Raw genomic sequence first — 19802 nt, 5'->3', positions numbered from 1 at the left:
TTACATTAAACTTTATCTTAATTGTGGTGTCTGTAATGTGAAAGCGGGTATGTAATCCCAACTGCTACCACTAACTTATTAAACTAACTATATACGTATTATTTTTTGGAAGAAATCTTTCAGCAAAAAAAATATTTCCTCACTAACTATTCCTGTTATTTTAGAATTACATAAGTAAATAAGTTTTAAGTATCATTTAGGACTTATTTTGCTTTAAATTGAACATTCCAAAAATACTGTTTTTATGGCTGCATTACATATTCATTATATTTCATTTTAATAGTGTAACTAATTGGAAATCATTTTGGAAGCTTTTGTTCTTTATGGAGAGCTCAAATAATCTATAAATCTATTTCAATTACACTTTGTTTGTTTTGCTTTTCTAATGAAAATTGGATTACATTCTCTTAAGTACCCTATTCCACCATAACTTACCAAACCACACATTAGCTACGACACAGTCATCAGTAATGGTATATTGTTACATAATAAACAGTCAGGAACACCAAAATAATCTAGGTTGGTAAGCATTTACAAAATTGTGATATCCATTTTCAATGGGATCTCAAAATTATAAATGTGGAAAGAAAAGTCAAAATGTATATAATCAGGTCTGTGATTTCAACAGTGTGACAGGTTGCACTCTTGGTAATAAAACTGTGTGTATGTAAGCACACAAAGGTTTGGATTCTTCACACTGCTTTTCTAAAAACCTTGATTCAAAGAATCCAAATCCTGTGGGCACACACAGACAGGGATTTTCAAAACATGACAAAAGAGACTGAAACCACAGCCTGCCATTTAGCCAAGAGAGGAGGGAATAGCAGACAATAAAAGGCAGGCAAGCATTAGACCTCGTCTACCTGCACTGCTTTACAAACCAACCAAATGGCCGCTGTTGAAAACCAGTCGTTACATCAACAGAATCTTTCATAAACGGACCTCTTTCTCCAGTTCACCCCTATTATGCAATTTCCAAAACCTAATTTCCACTGAATCTACAAAGAATGAAATCCAGATCTTATTTGTTAAGATTGTTTTTTTGGAGAATCTTAATACCATCAATACCAACTTAATGTATCTACATATTAGCAGCAGAACAGGGACCATTAAAATAGAGTATGACTATAAGCGGGAGTTTTTCTAGTATGCCTAAATAAACACATTTCTTATAAGTGTGCAGCAAATCTGAAATTACTAAAAAGCAACTATATAAATTAACCTACTTTAAAAACATTTTTTTGCCAGTTTACCTTGTTTTGACACTTCAATGTAGCACTCATGATATAATTTCAACCAAATAATGACTGTAATAACAAAACAATCCTGATACAAATGACCTTTTATCATCATACTATACTGTCAAAACACAGACTGACTACATATGGAAATTGCCATTGTGTGTGATAAATAAGTGTCCATTTCCAACTTGTAAAATGCTCTACATGCCAAACCACCTAGATGTGTAGATTTCATAGATCATATATTCTGATGTGAAGAAATTAATCAGTGTGTTACATGGGAGTCATCATGATCATGGAGCCAAACTTATTCTCCAAGAAGAAAAACATGGCTGTGATTCAACAGTCTCTGTTATCTACACACTGCGATTCATATTATTATTTTTATGACACCACTTACATTGGCCTACATGCATACGTTTTAAATGCTCAGCTGTGAATTTAAATCAACCATAAGATGACATAACATGCATTTCTCCCAATCAAAACGTACAGTGGCTTATACTATTCAACTCTACAAATCTCTCACAATCCACACGTCGGTGGTTAAACCAAACAAACCTGCAAACCCAAAGCAGCCGCTGTGTTCATTAGCGCAGACACGTCACCTCATGGTGCTGATAAACACACATCACAGGCATGAAGCACCTGCACATGGCTAGAGATCTCCACACAGACTTATCACAGGAAGATTACAGACACCCAAAAGGAGCCATTGACGCGATGTGAAAAGCTAGGAGCCGGGTTACAATAACAAGTGCAAGAGTTGCAATGGACCATCAGGCTTGGATTCACTTTGCTATTGTGCTCTCTAAGGAGGTCGCATTCAAATGACCATTAATCAAGCTTGCATATCAGCCGATTGCACATACACGACATGTTAAGTTACATTTTAAATAGGGCTCTTGACGGAACTTATGGTCTCCGTAGTAGTGGCTTTTGAACGAACCGATTCGTTATTTTATTTGCAATCTATAAAAGCTAATGAACTGCATCTCTTTCTAAAACCCGCAGCAGTAGGAGACGCGTCTATAACGTTATGAGCAGCATGTCAGGAAGAAACGGCAGGTCTTTCCACCGCTGCCAAATGCCATGTTGTTTTAACTGCACCCCCGTGACAATACAATTAATACACCATTCCCAATGACACACACGTATGGGGGGGTGGGACTGCATGTTCACAGAATAGCCTATAGGTTTTTGTCATCCCCCCACATGCCATTTTGGGCTTTTAGGATGAAAACCGAAGTGAGCGACTTGCATGGCGCAGCCCAGTCTTCCCAATGTTGGCCATAATGTTTCCTTGCAATCCGAGTCGCCTGTAATTACAATATGACAGGGTCTCTCCAAGGCACCGGCTCTGGCATCTTTCCCAGCACTTGTCACGTCAAGGAAAACTCAAAAACACGAGCAGCTACAGAAAAATAATCCCCAACCAACAAATATCCCCAACCCCCTACACACACAGAAAAGCTTTTCATAACACAGCTTTAAACAATGTCATGCCACACCAATAAGGTCCCAAAAATCTGCATGTAAAACATCATATATGTATACCTCTCTCCAAACGCACTGGCCTGCTTTCAGTCACAAGGTCTATCCGTCTTTCCTTTACATTATTACCAAAAAACAAGGTCCATTTGCCTTTTGATGTGGGTACTGATTAGGGATCAATTAACGCACTTTTAGGATCTAGGCTTTTGAATTGCAGCTTCGACAAGTGTCACCTGAATAACTAGAATTGCTAATGCCAAAGCGTTAACATGCATTATTTAATTTGTAAAGACAAATCGTCCCAAGGGAGAAAAATATCACATTATATACAATGTTGACTGGCGTTCGAATGCAATTAAGTTTGTCAGCGTTACAATTTAACTAATTGGCTGCAAGTTGCAATCTCCATCCAAGGGGCGCTTGTTAAAATGTTGCTTTTCGATAGCTTTTGTACACAGAAAAATAACACGTTTGCACCACAGCGAAGACTTAATCAGATATCTAAGGATCTGCTAGAACATTTAAAAAAAAAAGGTAAGCCACACATTTGGGGGTGAAACAAAAAAAAAAAGAAAATGAACTCTTTGCATGCGCGACCATGCTCAGATCTCAATAAATCCACTCAAGATTCATTAACGATGGATGTGTTAAAGTATTTAAGACCAACAATGTCAGCTTTCAGAAGCAGTGCTCCAAAAGTGCCTCAAACCCCAAACTTACAATGGTCAACTCCTTTGCAGCCCAGATCCCTACATCTCTTGGATAACCCGTGCGAAAACAAAGGTCGGACAAACGGAAAGCAATTGAACGAAGCCAATGCACACCCCACTCCTGGATTTGATGCATCGTCAAGCTAAACAACCCCTTCAATAGGATCAACCTGAAATCATAGTTGTGTAGGGGAAATACAACTCGCCACCCCAAACCACGCAATGGCCACACAATGCCAGCTTTTCGCTCACCCAGGTTCGCAATCACGCAATGACAAAGGGATCACAAGTCACCAGCAATAATGAAAGGGTGAGAAAATGATCGTCCTTACCTCTTTTTGGTCTTGGGAAGCTTTCATGCAGGTGAAAAACTACTTTTTCCACGAAGTGCTGGATGTTGCTGTGCTCCGGTCCCCTGACGAACACCATCCAGTCGTGCGTAAAGCCCTCCACTGTGGGTTTCTTCCGGACCTGGGCACGGTGTCCAAGCTCCAGTTTCACCTGAACTGCGCCCTGCAACATGCAAATCGCACACTGAGGAGCTCAACTTTACCTCCATCTGCTACCTTCAACAATATAGTATTATTCAAATAGTGTATTTGTGCAGGCTGCATATGATAGGGGAATAGAGCATAGCCTATGGATGATACAGACCTAAGAAATGCATATGAGCTGCCGCTTTCAACGCAGAACAGAACGCTTCCCAGAGAAAATACACTAATTGCAAAGGATTGTTTAGAAAAATATATACTTTTAAATGATGATCCTAACCCATAAACCACATGCCCTACCTTATCCAAATAAATCACGTATCCCTCCCCAAAACATCAATGAGTAAATCTGCAACATCACTGAGGTTCTCTCACATCGCTCTTATAGTTGCCCACCTAACATCATGCATAACATGTATGAAGCGCACACACGACATGCTGTATCCAAATTACGCGAGCATTAGATTACCATCCTCTAAAAGAGCATCCTCTCAGTACTTTTTCTCTCCGCAGACATGCTCTAATGCGTGAGAAATGCAGCATTGTAGACGCGCCTCAGCTGAACTACTTCTACTGTACTTGTATAGAAATATGGCTGGAAATCTGCAGCACAAATGGGCTGAGCTGTAGCACCTTCTTACAGCAAAACCAGCGCCGTGCCATATCCCCGACCATACCGGCACGGCCCAGCGCATACTCACCGAGCTGGCCATGCTGGAGGCCACGCGTTACCGATTTTTCATGGAGAATTTGGTGTGAATGAGAAGACAGGGGAGTGCAGAAGGTTGATGGCGGACATGGTCTCTTAATTGAACTCAGCCCGAGTTTCAAAGGCTGAGGAGCGAGGCACGACGCATGCGCGGTTTCTGTGCGCTGACAAGAGTCGCAGACACAGCAGGCGGAGGCGAGCCAATGAGACGGGCCGCAGCACCTCGCCTGCCCACCTAGAGAGGCCAGACACGAGTGGGACTTCTGGCCGGGGAGTGGGCAGCCTGGGAGGCCAGCCGACCGGCAAACCGGCAGACAGCGCACTTGTACATTAAGCGTTAGGCTCCCAAACAATTACAGGACCGGGCAAGAGCACGACAGAGAGCTGCTAGCGATTGTGCCACCCAACTCCTACAACAACTGGGTAATGCCATTGAGGTGGGCGGTGATTTGAGCCCACGTCGTGACACGTACGCTGACACAAGTGCTACCTCCTGGGAAGTGTTTGACAGTTTTAGGAAGAGCATACAGGATCTGATTTGAAGTCGAAATCAATTAGGTTAAGGCTACCAACAGCATAGCCCTTATCCCTCAATTGATGCCCAGATACTCCGAGGCAGGGACACTACAGTGGCTGCATGTTATTATTGCTCTTAATTCATAACGTCAAATTAGGACTTTTAATTAGTATTTTGCTTCTATGCATCTCTCTCTCTCTCTCTCTCTCTCTCTCTCTCTCTCTCTCTCTCTCCTATATATATATATGGCGTTGCACAAACGTGTGCTGCAGTCTCATACACTGTGCATTATCCTAATTAGCCTGAACACAGTATTGCAACTATTATTAGAATCTGTTTATACCTGATGTACTTAATGAAGTTGAATAACAAATAAGTCAGTGTGAATAACGAAATCAATTAATCATGCATTATTAAATATGTCATTATATAATAAATGTAGGTATACGTGGGGAATTATAGTTTTTAGTAGGCTACTATTAGGCACAAAACGCCATCAGGTAATCAGTTATTGACTACTAATAACCATGTATGCCGACACACACTCCTAGAAATTTAGAAATTTAACATGCATTAACTCCAAAGGGACACGATGACGTTTTAGACCTATACCATCTATGATAGATAAAATGGTATAAGTAAAAGTCATGAAACCCGTATGTAACATAGCCTAAAATAAGTTAATATAAAATAGTTTAGAAAATGGCAACGGTACAACAGCAAAATAGTCTGGGAAATGAAGATTAAACAAACAAATGAACAGCCTATAATTTGCAGAATTAATTACTATTAGACTTACATGCTAATTAAAATTATAAGTAACACAAGGTGTCTGTTATTATCAGATCACAATATACAATACATACTTAGAAAGCAGTGTCCTCATATTAATAGGACAATTCAATTATGGTGCTTTCGGTAATGTTAAATAAGGTGTTGGAATCAGGACAGATTAGCAATAGGATACAAATTATACAAGTACAAAAACAAATAATCCTATATAAAATAAAATAAGAACACTGAACATGAAACGAAAAGTAAACACACTAAAAGGAGCTTAGTTTTACATATGCCATTATATATATAATAACAGAAATAATAATAATCGGTATGGGCTGTTATTTGTGGCTGTTTTTTTATTTGTATTTTTTATGTGTTAGCTATGTTTACCGAGAGTCAGATGTAATCCCTTAATGGGTGAGCATTAGGGATTTATTAGGCGTATCCGTGGAAAACAGACAAAAAATAAATTTGGATTTCATTTACAGAAATCTGGATTTAATTTATTATACCAAAAACGTGACAAAAATAATTACTTTCCTTATGCTGGAACTGCTTGTTAATGACGATCATATTTTTTGAACATAGTTTTAAAATCCAAGTCCAAAAGTGACGTTTGTGAAGACAATTCCGAATGGCAATTCTGTCATTTAGTTATTAAGTTATTAGTTATTATTTAGTTATTATTGAGTCAATGTTTGGTTGTCGGTAGAGGGCGCTGTTTTTCAGACCTTTGCCAACAGGCCCAGTGCCGCAGGATTTGGCATGTCGTACAAGAACTGCTCAACAATAGCTCGAAATTACTAAATTAACTGGTAAAACACATTTTTGCATTGCATACCAACATGAGTTCTCATTTTACCATATTATATAATCTTATGTTTTGGTATTTTCAAAATCAGATATAAGTCTTAGGGGAGAGTAGCCAGGAAAAAGGGATATTAAATTAAACAAAACTCATTCTCCCATGGATTACATATGTCTCTTGAATCATTAAATAAATATTTTTCTAATTTAATAAAGGAGTTAAACATCTGATCTGTAATTCATTTTCCCTTGTTAATTTTTACCTATTTATAAACTCTAAAACACAAGCGTCCAACATGTGGTCTGTGGTGCAGCCCACCTGAGAATTTTTAGCAATTTGTTTTATTTTTAACCTAATTAGCACACATGCACTGGTAGGCCAGGAGGGCCAAACCACCTGCCTGCCGCTACCGTTGTGTAACTGACTGCTTTCAGGTGTCATGCTAGCAGGCTTGGATCAATTGTAATTGAAGCTGAATCTAAATAATTACATAATTTTGAGCTGTTGAGTTTAATTTGTGCATCCCAGACACATATGAATTTCTAATCATGTGGCCCACCGCAGCTCTAAAATATTTTTTCATTTTTGAAAGGCTTATGATTTGCCTTATAACGGAGTCACTTCAAAATAACCAAGAGTTTCAGAATTGAAGAATAGTAATACTAGCATAAATACTCACTCTTTACTGGTAAGGATAGCTTGATTCAGGACAACTGTTCAAGAGAGAGATTTTAAAGGCACAAATGACTAATTTGTTTGATGCGTAATAGTGATTTGATTTATTTTATCTTAAAGCCTCTGTCTGTTCATTGGGAATCACAACCAATACTTGTGAACCCTGAAATACCAATTGAACAATATAGTACATGGTGAATTCAGCCGACCTCTTGGCCAGTTCCTGTGTGTTCCGCTATGCCAGTCCCCAGCTGCAGGCTGAACAGTCACTTGTAGAGACTTGCAGTAGCCAGCTGGCCTTGTCAGAAACACATGCACAAAAGACTTACAGCTGACAGGCTGGAGAGTTTGTGAGCCAAACTAGATTCTGCAGTGGATACTGGGCTGTTTTGCATGCTGAACAGATGTGTTTATTGAAATTTAGTCAAGGATGCTGAAAAGAGCAAATTCTGTGAAACACATTTGAAATCAGTAAGGCATCCTTTTATCGTAGCAGACGGATACATTAATTTCTGCAGACAGTGAAAAGTAACTAACTGTTTGGACTCATTTTAATTTGTGTTCAGAAATAGGAAACTGATACTCGTGAGGAGATTAATTTCAGATGAGGCCATGGGAGCTGTGAAGCAGCTTTTGGCAAACAATGTGGATTGAGGGTTCTGATGTTTGTTTGTTTTAGCCTAGTGTAGGACGTAGAAATATTTAGCAATTTGTTAAGTATTTAGACCTTGTCTTTTACTGCTATACAGTTTTTTGTTCTTCTGGCTATTCCCAGTTTTAACAATATATGTTTTGATATGATATTATAATTAATCAGTTTGCTACAGAAACCTGTGAAACACAAATAAAACAAAAGCAGTTGTTAGTAACATTCAGTGCTTTATTAACTGATTACAAAATGTTAAGACCTTGACTTCTTTATCATATTAATATTTACTTGATGTATTTTTGAAATGGTCTTGTTTGCTTTTGCATAATACAGTGATGTATGTCAGATATATTCACCTCCTGTTGGCTGTTTCTTAAGTCTTTAGTTTAGGCACTTGCAACATGGGATTTTTTTTATCCAAATCTGTCTGCCTATTCACATCGCCTTATATTTCTCTTTTATCTAATCCACATCTTAACAAGGATGCATATGATAATTTTAAACAAAAGACATATACATTAAAATAAGCTGCATGGTGCAAATGAGTTAAAATATCTGACAGCAGGCCTAGAACCTACCACCTTGGAGTCTGATGTTGAGATAACCGGGTTATTGTGACTGCTCTAAAGTGTACTAATAGCCTTCAATCTTATGTAAATATATTAAAGGAGAATGGATAGCCTCCCCGTCCATCATAACTACATTTATATGGCTATAATATGACGATTGGTGTGTATATGTATAGATTATCTGTGTCTCTGTCTTTCTGTGTGCTGTACTGTAGTCTCCAGGACCAGGGCTAGAGTCTCCTGCTACTGAACGAAAGCAAGGCATTCGAGCAACGCCTGTACTAAAAAACGCTTGTACGTATTTTGAGCCTTCTGGTGAGCCGTACTTTCATGAAACTGACACTTTCTGCAGTGTGGCTGGTTTGAAGTGCAGGAACTTACCGATAACGGTACGTCTTTCAATCTAGTAGTTTTACTAATGTGTTAGAATTGTTCTGTATAATGTTGTCGTGAAAGAGTGTACAATTTATATAAGGAATCTATATGTCCTTGTATCATAAACAAATGGGTGTGTGTGCGCTTGACATCCCGTGAGCAGTCGTACACCAAGCATCAAAAAGTTGTAACCCAAACAGTACATTTTAAATAAATGACTGTCGATATGATACTATACTCTCTGTACAAGTGTAAACCACAGCAAAACTGATGTGTCTATGGTCACTCATTTGATATCCTGACCAGTCGATAAGTAGAATTATTTTGGAGAAATGTGCCTGTCATTCTATCATCACTCACTGTATAGTATCACACGGTGGGATTGCAATACGTCAACAAAATGATCTGCACGTACAGATATCGTTAAGTTTGTATTCGCAATCACTAAGCACATTCTTATACTAAGTTCTAGAATTCATTAGTTGTACATCATTTTAATAGTTCATCTGGTTTTGTTTGCATTAGCAGATAACACTTGGGCAGTTCTTTACCATTTTACGAGTATGAAGGGGGAGACGAAATCAAAGGTTAGACATAAATATACACCTGCGGTTTGAAGGGAAGGCTCTTAATTCTTTATGAAATATTACTTTGGCGAATTAATATTATTATATCCTTTCCAGTTCCGCGCTTTTACCCAGTGTGCACTGCGCGCGTACACATTGTGCAGTGGTCTGTATAATATTGTCCCAGGGTGGTGATAGCCCAGGGCAGGCCATGTACAACACAAAACTAACCAAAGTATTTTATTATTATTATTATTATTATTATTAAACATGTTGCTCTAACTCAGACTGCGTGTACAACTCCAAGCTTTAAAACATGTCAGAATAAGACAGTGCTGTGTAGGGCCTGCAGCACTGGAAAGCAAGAGAGATGTAGTCCACAGAGCAAGAGTGGGTTATACTTGTATCCTGGACCTTTTTTTTCCTAAAGCATCCCAGTAATCGCACCACCTAAGACTCCGTTTAGAAAATTGTAAAAGTCAATACAAGTGTTTACAATATAAACAAGAACTGGAAAAAAATATGTATTTGGAAAATACAGACAAAAAACAATTTGAACAAAGTTAGTTTCCTATTGGCTATATATATCCCTTTTCGTCAATATAGTATCAGTAATTTTACAATTTGCAATGAATGTATATTAATTGATTTGACCATTGATTAAACCTAATCTTGCCCAATTATTGTTTTAGTGCAGTTCATTCATGATGGCAGATACATTTCAAAGTTCTGTTATGTACCTAAACAGTATTAACACAAATGTTTAGTCTCTCCTTCAGAATATTTGTAAACAACATTAACATTACAGCCTCTAAAGTAATTGTGAAGTCAAGACACTTAAGTGGTAAGCATACATAAAAGGGATGTCAAAACAGTATACATTCTTATGTATTATCAGAAATAATGTACTAATGTAGAACAGTGTAGAATTTCTTATTATGGTATAAAAAGAAAATGTATGAATTCTTACCTAGTACTTCACAGCATGTCACATCATTTGCAAAGCTGCACTGTGTCTGCCTGCATGTGTGTATGCTACTGTAGCAGGACAGGGGCACTTAAACCGTTTGAGGTTTCTCCTGTTATCATTTCAATGGGGGTGTTTTATGTTCCCATTTCTGAGTTACCCAGCACACATTAATCTCGACTGGCAATCCGCCACCTTCAGCCTGATGACAGCTGTTCAGTCCACCCCTGTATATTGCTATTCCTAAAAGGAAAACTTGAGAAGGTAAAAGTCAGAATTCAGAACTTCAAGTGATACTCTATATGAAGGGGTTTCATAAATAATTGATGTAACTTATGTCTAATGATTAGCAAGTCATTAGAGTAAGTAGGATAGCTTATCATCCTGTTTCAGGTTAGCTTTCCAATTAATGCCTTTAAAAGTAATTTTATTAACATGTATTTATTTGTTTCCTATAAATGTTTGAATTAAACATACAGTTGAGTCTCTGGAATTACAGGCACACATTTGGGAGATGACAGTATGGAGTCCATCCTGGAGAAAAACCTTCAAATATTTCTGCTGTTTTTAATTGACTGTCCTGCTGTTGAATTTAGTCATGACTTCTCAAGTTTTCATATGAAGGTCTACGAACCAAGTGCATGGATTCAATACTAATTAGATTAGTCTTTCGTGAGTCTTTGAGTGGGGCCATGTCAAAGTAAATGGACCTTTGTTGATGTGGAGGATTATACTGTATAGATGCTACCACTGCATTTTAAATGCTTTTAGTCATTTAGAATTCAACACAGACTCAGATCTGGAACACTGGAGCATAGCAGCTTGAGCTTCACTAACACCAAAGAGAAACATGTTGCCAAGTCTGGCTCAGAACCAATCGCCAATAAGTACATAAACATCAATACATTTGGACCGACAAAATATGAAATAACCATACCTTTTTAATGTATGTACTCTGACACAGAAGATGGTGTCTCCACAGCTCATTACAGATGTGGCAGGTTGATAATGTTATAGATGTTGCAGTATCCAGCTTCCTCAGAAAGCTTTTCCCCCGTATGTCATACAATGATAACAAGAAGGGCATTTCTGGGATCTCTCTGAGGAAACCTCCAAAGTCCGCCCAACAGTATTTTAAGTAAAATGAGTTGGTAGTTTGCCTGCCACTTTAGATTAGTGTACAGTACTCTAATACTCAACCAAGTCTAGATCTTATACTCCTAGCAGACCCACTTCTTAGCAAAAATATGCATAAGGTAAAAAGTTATTATTCTAATTTTAGTACATTTAATAAACTACAGGAAATTTGATTTCTCCTTTTTTTTTTTTTTTAATCTCTGCAGTTTTGCTCCTTTGTAAAATGACCATCTAAGATGTCGGAAGATTTAAAGAAAAGACTTGAATTCCCCAATTCTGTAATCCAGGCCCAGGTAATGTTCAGATTTTATTACCAATTTGTGATGTGTTTCCTGTGTTTCTTAATCAAAGCAATACTACTAACGCACTTTGTGGTGGTGTCTGCAGGCTGTGAGGAGTCTAGTGACTGCAGTGCTGAAAGAAAAAGGCCTCAATGAGAAGATTGTACAGTCCTCCAATCAGGTTGGTGCTTTTGTATGTTTTGCAGAATGGAAATATAATGAGACTTGTAAGTTTTCCATACTCCATTTTGACTTTTTATAATTTCAATGCTTGGGACTGAAGAATTAAAATAATGTATACCCCTGGCCTTTTTTGCTGCACACCTTAAGTAACAAAATTAACAGAAACTTGCAAAGGCACAGTTGGTCATTGAGGATAATGTCAGGATATATTTATCCCAATCCACCACAGATATTTGCAATGCATGCAAGACATTTAGTAAGACATTCATGTTGAGAGGTAATTGGAACTTTTGAAGCATAATGTGGAAAAAGGAAATCAGACTTTGATTGATATTGCTAACTAGTACTTCAGTTTTTTAATAGCACTTGCTTACTACCATGACAATATCAAAATATTGTAGCATAACTGTATTAGAATGATATACAACCAAATATTTTTATGTTATGAATTTACTAGATGACTAAAAGTTTCTTAACACACGCATGTTGGCAGCATTTATTTATGAGATTAACATAAGGTAAATTATCACTATATCCTTGCTTTTGTGTGGGTCAATAGTTAAGGTAAGAATCATATGTTCTTTATCTGCTTATTATTCTTTGAAGGGTTCTGTGAATGCATTCAAACTAGATAGAGTGTATAGTTGTACCATAGTGGTTTTCACTGTTAGCAGATTCTGGCAGTGCCCATTGTGAACAGTGGTGTGGCCTCGTGTAGTGCTCCTGTCCTGCGGTGCCCGGGCCTGTGAGGGGGCTCATGAGACTGTGTTTTTCAGAGCCCCGCGCTGGAGCTGCTGTGGGAGAGGAGCTGCAGTGACAGCGCAGTGGTGCGGTCAGCCTGCTGTGAAGCCCTGGTCCTCCTCGTGGAACAGAACCATGCTGATCGTCAGTATGTGTTCAACAGCATCCTCAACCTTATTCCCTCCGCCAGGTACGGCACACGAGTGACATCCGTTAACAGCAGGTTGTTGTTAACTTGGCAACAGATTATTTAGACTAGTATTATTATGTTTTGATACTAGTTTTGTATGAAGAACCTGTGACTCTTGGTAAAAATGCATTCATTTCGGTTATGCCCTCTCTTGTTCCTTATGATCCTGTGATTTAGTCAATACAAGCATGTATGCAGCTTCAGTTATTCAGAATCTGTTCACCTACATAATACCTCTTTTAAAATTGGTAGCAGTTTTCAGATCAGTAACAGGTTAAGGCTGTACAAGGCAGATTTACATTGTTGAGCAAGAATAAATAAAGCATTTCTCTCTTCAAAAATTAAAAAAAAAAAATATTAGGGTTTAGCCTGATGTAGATTTGACCTTGTTGTCAAACTTGCAGCCTATTGTTATATTGTTCTATTCAGGGAGACAAGAATAATGTACTAAAGGTTTAGGGTTGGTGATTAAAAAGACCAAGCAGCATACACAATTCTATTGCTAAATTGTTGTTTGGATTGATTTTTTTATTGAGTTATGTGAATATATTCCTGTCTTGATCTGAGAGTGGTATCTTTTGTGAGATTTTGACCAAGTAAATTCCAGTTTTGCACTATTTTAGGCCTATTTGTTGGAAAATATATGATTAAATATTGAAGCAGTGGCTGAATTCTTCTTTAATTATATGGGTAAGGGATCCAGTTTTAAATGCATGAGCTGTTGTCTCTTGCAAACTTGAGGAATCATATCTTATACTATAAATTGCTTTTTCTAATGTTTATTCCAATGGCACAAAGCAGTCTATAATTTATTGATGTCTGGTGTAACAGATGTGCTGGTGTCAGACCTTGAAAAATATATAGGTCTTAAATCCTTTCGTAATTCATGTGATGTAGCATTGTGATGTTGTTTAATAGTTTGTGTTTGGGTAAAAAAAAAAAAAAAAAAAAAATGAAGGATATATATAGTTCAAATGGTAATGGGCTGGATACATTGCCAGAAGAGCAGGTCAAAGATGGACAAAGGAAGCTAATGAATGCATACCAAGAGTCCTAGAAGATTATACAGTATGCAAGCTTGACATGGAAAAGAGGAACTGATAGAAGCAAGTGGAAACATGTTGGGGAGGCTTTCATTCAGCAGTGGATTGATATAGGCTCATGTGATGAAGTTTAATATATGCACAAATATGTATATAAACACAGATCACCCATAACATTATGACCACCAAAACAGCCCTGACCTTCGAGGCATGGACTCCACTAGACCTCTGAAGGTGTGCTGTAGTATCTGGCACCAAGACGTTAGCAGCAGAGTCCTGTAAGTTGCGAGATGGGGCCTCCATGGATCGGACTTGTTTGTCCAGCACATCCCACAGATGAGATCTGGGGAATTTGGAGGCCAAGTCAACACTTTGAACTCGTGATTTATCAGACAAGGCTACCGTCTTCCATTGCTCTGTGGTCCAGTTCTGATGCTCACATGCCCATTGTAGGCGTTTTCGGCAGTGGACGGGTCAGCATGGGCAACCTGACTGGTCTGCGGCTACGCAGCCCCATACGCAACAAACTGCGATACACTGTGTGTTCTGACACCTTTCTATCAGAACCAGCATTAACTTTTTCAGCAATTTGAGCTACAGTAGCTCGTCTGTTGGATCGGACCACACGGGCCAGCCTTCGCTCCCCACGTGCATCAATGAGCCTTGGCCGCCCATGACCCCGTCGCCGGTTCACCGCTTTTCCTTCCTTGGACCACTTTTGATAGGTACTGACCACTGCATACTGGGAACACCCCACAAGAGCTGCAGTTTTGGAGATGCTCTGACCCAGTTGTCTATCCATCACAATTTGGCCCTTGTCAAAGTCGCTCAGATCCTTACGCTTTCCCATTTTTCCTGCTTCTAACACATCAACTTTGAGGACAAAATGTTCACTTGCTGCCTAATATATCCCACCCACTGACAGGTGCCATAATAACGAGATTATCAGTGTTATTCACTTCACCTGTCAGTGGTCATAATGTTATGGCTGATCGGTGTATAATAGATGCATATACAGTGAGGGAAAAAAGTATTTGATTCCCTGCTGATTTTGTACGTTTGCACCGCAGACAAAGAAATGATCAGTCTATAATTTTAATGGTAGGTGTATTTTAACAGTGAGAGACAGAATAACAACAAAAAAATCAAGAAAAATGCATTTCAAAAAAGTTATAATTGGATTTGCATGTTAATGAGTGAAATAAGTATTTGACCCCTTCGACTTAGTACTTGGTGGCAAAACCCTTGTTGGCAATCACAGAGGTCAGACGTTTCTTGTAGTTGGCCACCAAGTTTGCACACATCTCAGGAGGGATTTTGTCCTACTCCTCTTTGAAGATCCTCTCCAAGTCATTAAGGTTTCGAGGCTGACGTTTGGCAACTCGAACCTTCAGCTCCCTCCACAGATTTTCTATGGGATTTAGGTCTGGAGTCTGGCTAGGCCACTCCAGGACCTTAATGTGCTTCTTCTTGAGCCACTCCTTTGTTGCTTTGGCTGTGTGTTTTGGGTCATTGTCATGCTGGAATACCCATCCACGACCCATTTTCAATGCCCTGGCTGAGGGAAGGAGGTTCTCACCCAAGATTTGACAGTACATGGCCCAATCCATCATCCCTTTGATGCAGTGCAGTTGTCCTGTCCCCTTAGCAGAAAAACACCAATAAAGCATAATGTTTCCACCTCCATGTTTGACGGTGGGGATGGTGTTGTTGGGGTCATTCCTCCTCCTCCAAACACGGCGAGTTGAGTTGATGCCAAAGAGCTCGATTTTGGTCTCATCTGACTACAACACTTTCACCCAGTTCTCCTCTGAATCATTCAGATGTTCATTGGCAAACTTCAGACGGGCCTGTACATGTGCTTTCTTGAGCAGGGGGACCTTGCGGGCGCTGCAGGATTTCAGTCCTTCACGGCGTAGTGTGTTACCAATTGTTTTCTTGGTGACTATGGTCCCAGCTGCCTTGAGATCATTAACAAGATCCTCCCGTGTAGTTCTGGGCTGATTCCTCACCGTTCTCATGATCATTGAAACTCCACGAGGTGAGATCTTGCATGGAGCCCCAGACTGAGGGAGACTGACAGTTATTTTGTGTTTCTTCCATTTGCGAATAATCTCACCAACTGTTGTCACCTTCTCACCAAGCTGCTTGGCGATGGTCTTGTAGCCCATTCCAGCCTTGTGTAGGTCTACAATCTTGTCCCTGACATCCTTGGACAGCTCTTTGGTCATTTTTTGAAATGCATTTTTCTGGATTTTTTTGTTGTTGTTCTGTCTCTCACTGTTAAAATACACCTACCATTAAAATTATAGACTAATCATTTCTTTGTCAGTGGGCAAATGTACAATATCAGCAGGGGATCAAATACTTTTTTCCCTCACTGTACATACTTTTGATACCCATTCAACATTTCTGGAATACAAACTTAAATATTTGAATCGTTTGTTATGCAAAATGTACTTTTTCAATGGCACCACCTGTTTAACATTAATGAGAGCTCACTCCAGATTAAATTCGTATTATTAGGGAGAAAGCAAACGGAAAGGAAAGCAATGCAAAAAGCAACACAGCAGAGGAATCTGCAAAACAAAACAAAAATCCTCTGGAGGTAATGAAAGTTCTAAATCTAATGTATAGTTATTTGTTTTATTCCCTTTGTGGCAGCTAGGAAAAACACAAAGTTTTTTTTTAAATTTTGACCACTTGATCTAGACTGCAAAAGAGGATGTGTTCCCTGGTTAAATTAAACCTTAAACCTAAAAAGGCAAAAAAGAAAAACAGACACAGATTTAAAGTGTGTCAAATTCCCTACTGCGGGGCTGCTATGACAGTTAGAGTGGATGAAAAGCAGAGATTAAAGAAAGCTCAACCCAGAACCATGGATAATTGATTTATAATGTATGAGCAGCAGCAGTAACAACCACTTGTCAGTGAATGGGGGTGCTGTCTCTCAGATCTGGTGAGTGATGCACACTCTCTGCTCCTCCTCACTATTCTGCTCCCTAACCAGAAAGCTGCCACTGATATTTATTTTACTACACGGAGAAGGGTTTGTGGCACTTCCTCCACTTGTATTAGGTTCTGTTTAAAGTAATGGGAGCAGTTCCCCTATGTACACAGACAGTCCTACTGTTCTCAGCATCAAACATTTGATGCAATAGGGTGTCACTTAAAGACTGCTGCACTATATAAATGTAGGTCCATTCAATCACTGGGTATCCTACATTTTAAGAGACATTTTCCCAAGATATTCTATGTAAAGTTGTATTTGTTTCATAATTATTTATTTTATTATTAATAAGTACATGCACAGAAGGATGGTTGACTTATCTTCCTGTGCTTTTGCAGTTTTCAGGGACTGACATGATCTGTTTACATCATGAAGCATGGCCACTTCCTCTGTCCACTAAGAGTAATATACTTTTAAAATACATTGTACAGTTAACAAGTCTCTCACTCTTAAATAGAGATGGGATGTCTTCCAATATGTAAAAGAGACTGTTAAAAAACAAATTCAGCCGCTAGGATAATTCGGGAAGCAGATTCTGAGGTTCTGTAATCAGTAAACTGTGTTTTTTGTGAGCAAAATGAGCTGTCATTGGTAGTACATCTTTTGTTCCTACGCACATTAATGATGGAAAAAAAGGATATGTCGGCAATTTGACATAATATGGTTTGTCAGCATTTAACAATGATTGAGAGTGTTACTTATTTTCATGCATGACATTATTAAAAAAAAAAAGAAAAGCCACACTGTTGCGCTTCAGTTGTTACCTGCTGGAATGCGACGGAAATGGAGCGGTTTCCCACAACACCCAGACTGTATTGTTAGAGCTCCTGTGCTGGACTCTTTCATATTGCTGTAGGGTTCCTGGGAAAAAAAAAAACTTTCAACTTACTCATGGGGCATGAAGAAACAACGCATAATTATTAAGTTAACTAAATGCCTCGTACGTTGAAATAGGTTCAGCATGTAAGGAATTTCAAATATAGGTAACACATTGTCATTAAATCAGCAAACTAAAGTTTATAGGTTGTTAAACCTACTACCCTGAAAGTCTGCTTTCCAGGCATGGCGAATCTGTGATTGAGATCTCAGATGAGTGACATCAGTGTAACTGACTCATGTACTTGATAGCCATATATAGCTATATGTTATAGATGTGTGTATATTTAAAGCTGTGGAGATAGAGAGATAAGTTGCATATTCTTAATTTTCAACAGATGGTATCGGTCTGAGCAACAAACCATGTTCCCAAGTATAGCAATGGGAAAAGGGAATGCAGAAACATTTTGGCTCTCAATCTAAAGCTTCCATACATCTAGTGAGAGTAGATGAAGCAAATAAACACTAATTTGCAAAATTCGCAAAGAAAATAATACTGTGAGTATCTACTACAGTAGGATATGCTTTTTGGCTGTAAAAGATGTAAATTCAGATACAATTTTTGTATTGTGATGGAGCGTTACCACAGCACCGTTAAAGAGATTGATATGAATGTTGACCTACTTTTGTTTGCAATGCTGGCAACTGGCATCTGAAATTCATATCCTTCTAAATGCTTTCATACAGTGTCTGATTTGAGCTAAGCTCTTCGGAGCCATAGAAGTGCATAAAGCTGAATTAGATGGGTGACACCAATCCGTGATCCTGAAAAGAAAACAAATGAAATTATTAATGTCTTTGCCTTCCGATTTTTGCATGAAACAAGATTTTAATATTGATGTAAATAAAAAAGAAAAACTTACCTTTGCAGAATGAAAAAACAGTGCATCTAATTGAAAATACTGTATGGGTGCCAAGTTATTTATTCAGAAGCAATGTATTTTTAATGTATTATCTGACTGACAGTGAATGTTTTTTTCATTAGATTTTTGTTTGTTTTTGTGGTAAGCGTGTTAACATTTTCTATAAGAGAAACCATAAGATGAATGAGAAAAAAATATTACTAATTCGAAAACATACGTTTTTATGACCAAGCGCTTGTGCATTATACAGCATGTGTATATTTTCTGATTTTTAAAATGTTAATTGAATACACTCATGCTCATAACCTTCTGATATTTATTCACAGAAATTTGCAAGGCCTGATAAAGGTGATTGGGAAGCTGCTACAGATCCAGGCCGCCCAGATACTAGAAGCTGAAGAAGGAGCCTTCTCCTGCCCTTACACTATAAGGTGGGTTGGTTTTGTGATTCCTTTGACAGAAATCGCTTTCTGAAAGTCTGTTCAAACTTTAACATACATGGAGTGTTCTGTGCAAATCTGGGCCTGCCTGCTGATTTATAAAAAACAGAATATATATACTTATTTAATATTATCCTTATTATGTTATTTTTTCTTTGTGCTCGTCACTTTTACAAACCTAAATAACTGCACATGTATGATTTAAAGAATAAAACAAAAGTGGAATAACCTTCCAAAAGTATAGGAGAAAAAACTCTCTCACTTTGACCTTTCTGTTTGGTTCCCATTTGAAGAGAACAGTGTCACCTTGTTAGGGGTGATAAATAGGGTTCATTTGGCTAATTCAGTATCATCAACCACAATTGATTGGTAATAAAGGCAGTTATTTGATTTAATTTTATAGCAGGATGGCTTTATTAAGAAGCAAGATCCCCCACACATACACATGACTGAAGGACTCCATCAACGCAGAGAGAGGGTCACAGCT

General features: G+C 38.3%; 2 protein-coding genes across 4 annotated transcripts in view; one reads left to right on the top strand and one right to left on the bottom strand.

The window, feature by feature from the left end:
• Positions 1-5040, bottom strand: part of mllt3 (MLLT3 super elongation complex subunit) — a 71472-nt gene extending 66432 nt beyond the window's left edge. The window contains exons 1-2 of one of the 2 annotated variants that reach the window (XM_066720256.1): positions 4638-5040; positions 3778-3958 (exon numbers count right to left, since the gene is read on the bottom strand). In XM_066720256.1, the coding sequence (XP_066576353.1) occupies positions 3778-3958; positions 4638-4649 (193 nt within the window). In that variant the 5' untranslated portion in view covers positions 4650-5040. The remainder of the gene's footprint in view (positions 1-3777; positions 3959-4637) is intronic. The other variant, XM_066720255.1, reaches the window with a different exon arrangement.
• Positions 5041-8954: 3914 nt separating this feature from the next.
• focad (focadhesin) overlaps positions 8955-19802 on the top strand; it is a 71499-nt gene continuing 60651 nt past the window's right edge. The window contains exons 1-5 of one of the 2 annotated variants that reach the window (XM_066720253.1): positions 8955-9032; positions 11895-11981; positions 12076-12150; positions 12929-13083; positions 19202-19306. In XM_066720253.1, the coding sequence (XP_066576350.1) occupies positions 11925-11981; positions 12076-12150; positions 12929-13083; positions 19202-19306 (392 nt within the window). In that variant the 5' untranslated portion in view covers positions 8955-9032; positions 11895-11924. Of the gene's footprint in view, positions 9033-10718; positions 10816-11894; positions 11982-12075; positions 12151-12928; positions 13084-19201; positions 19307-19802 lie in introns of those variants that run through there. The other variant, XM_066720254.1, reaches the window with a different exon arrangement.

The sequence above is a fragment of the Amia ocellicauda genome, chromosome 13 (genome assembly GCF_036373705.1).
Source record: "Amia ocellicauda isolate fAmiCal2 chromosome 13, fAmiCal2.hap1, whole genome shotgun sequence".
Taxonomy (NCBI): Eukaryota; Metazoa; Chordata; class Actinopteri; order Amiiformes; family Amiidae; genus Amia; species Amia ocellicauda.
Note: the sequence above shows the minus strand (reverse complement) of the source record. Positions and strands in the feature narration are given on the sequence as shown.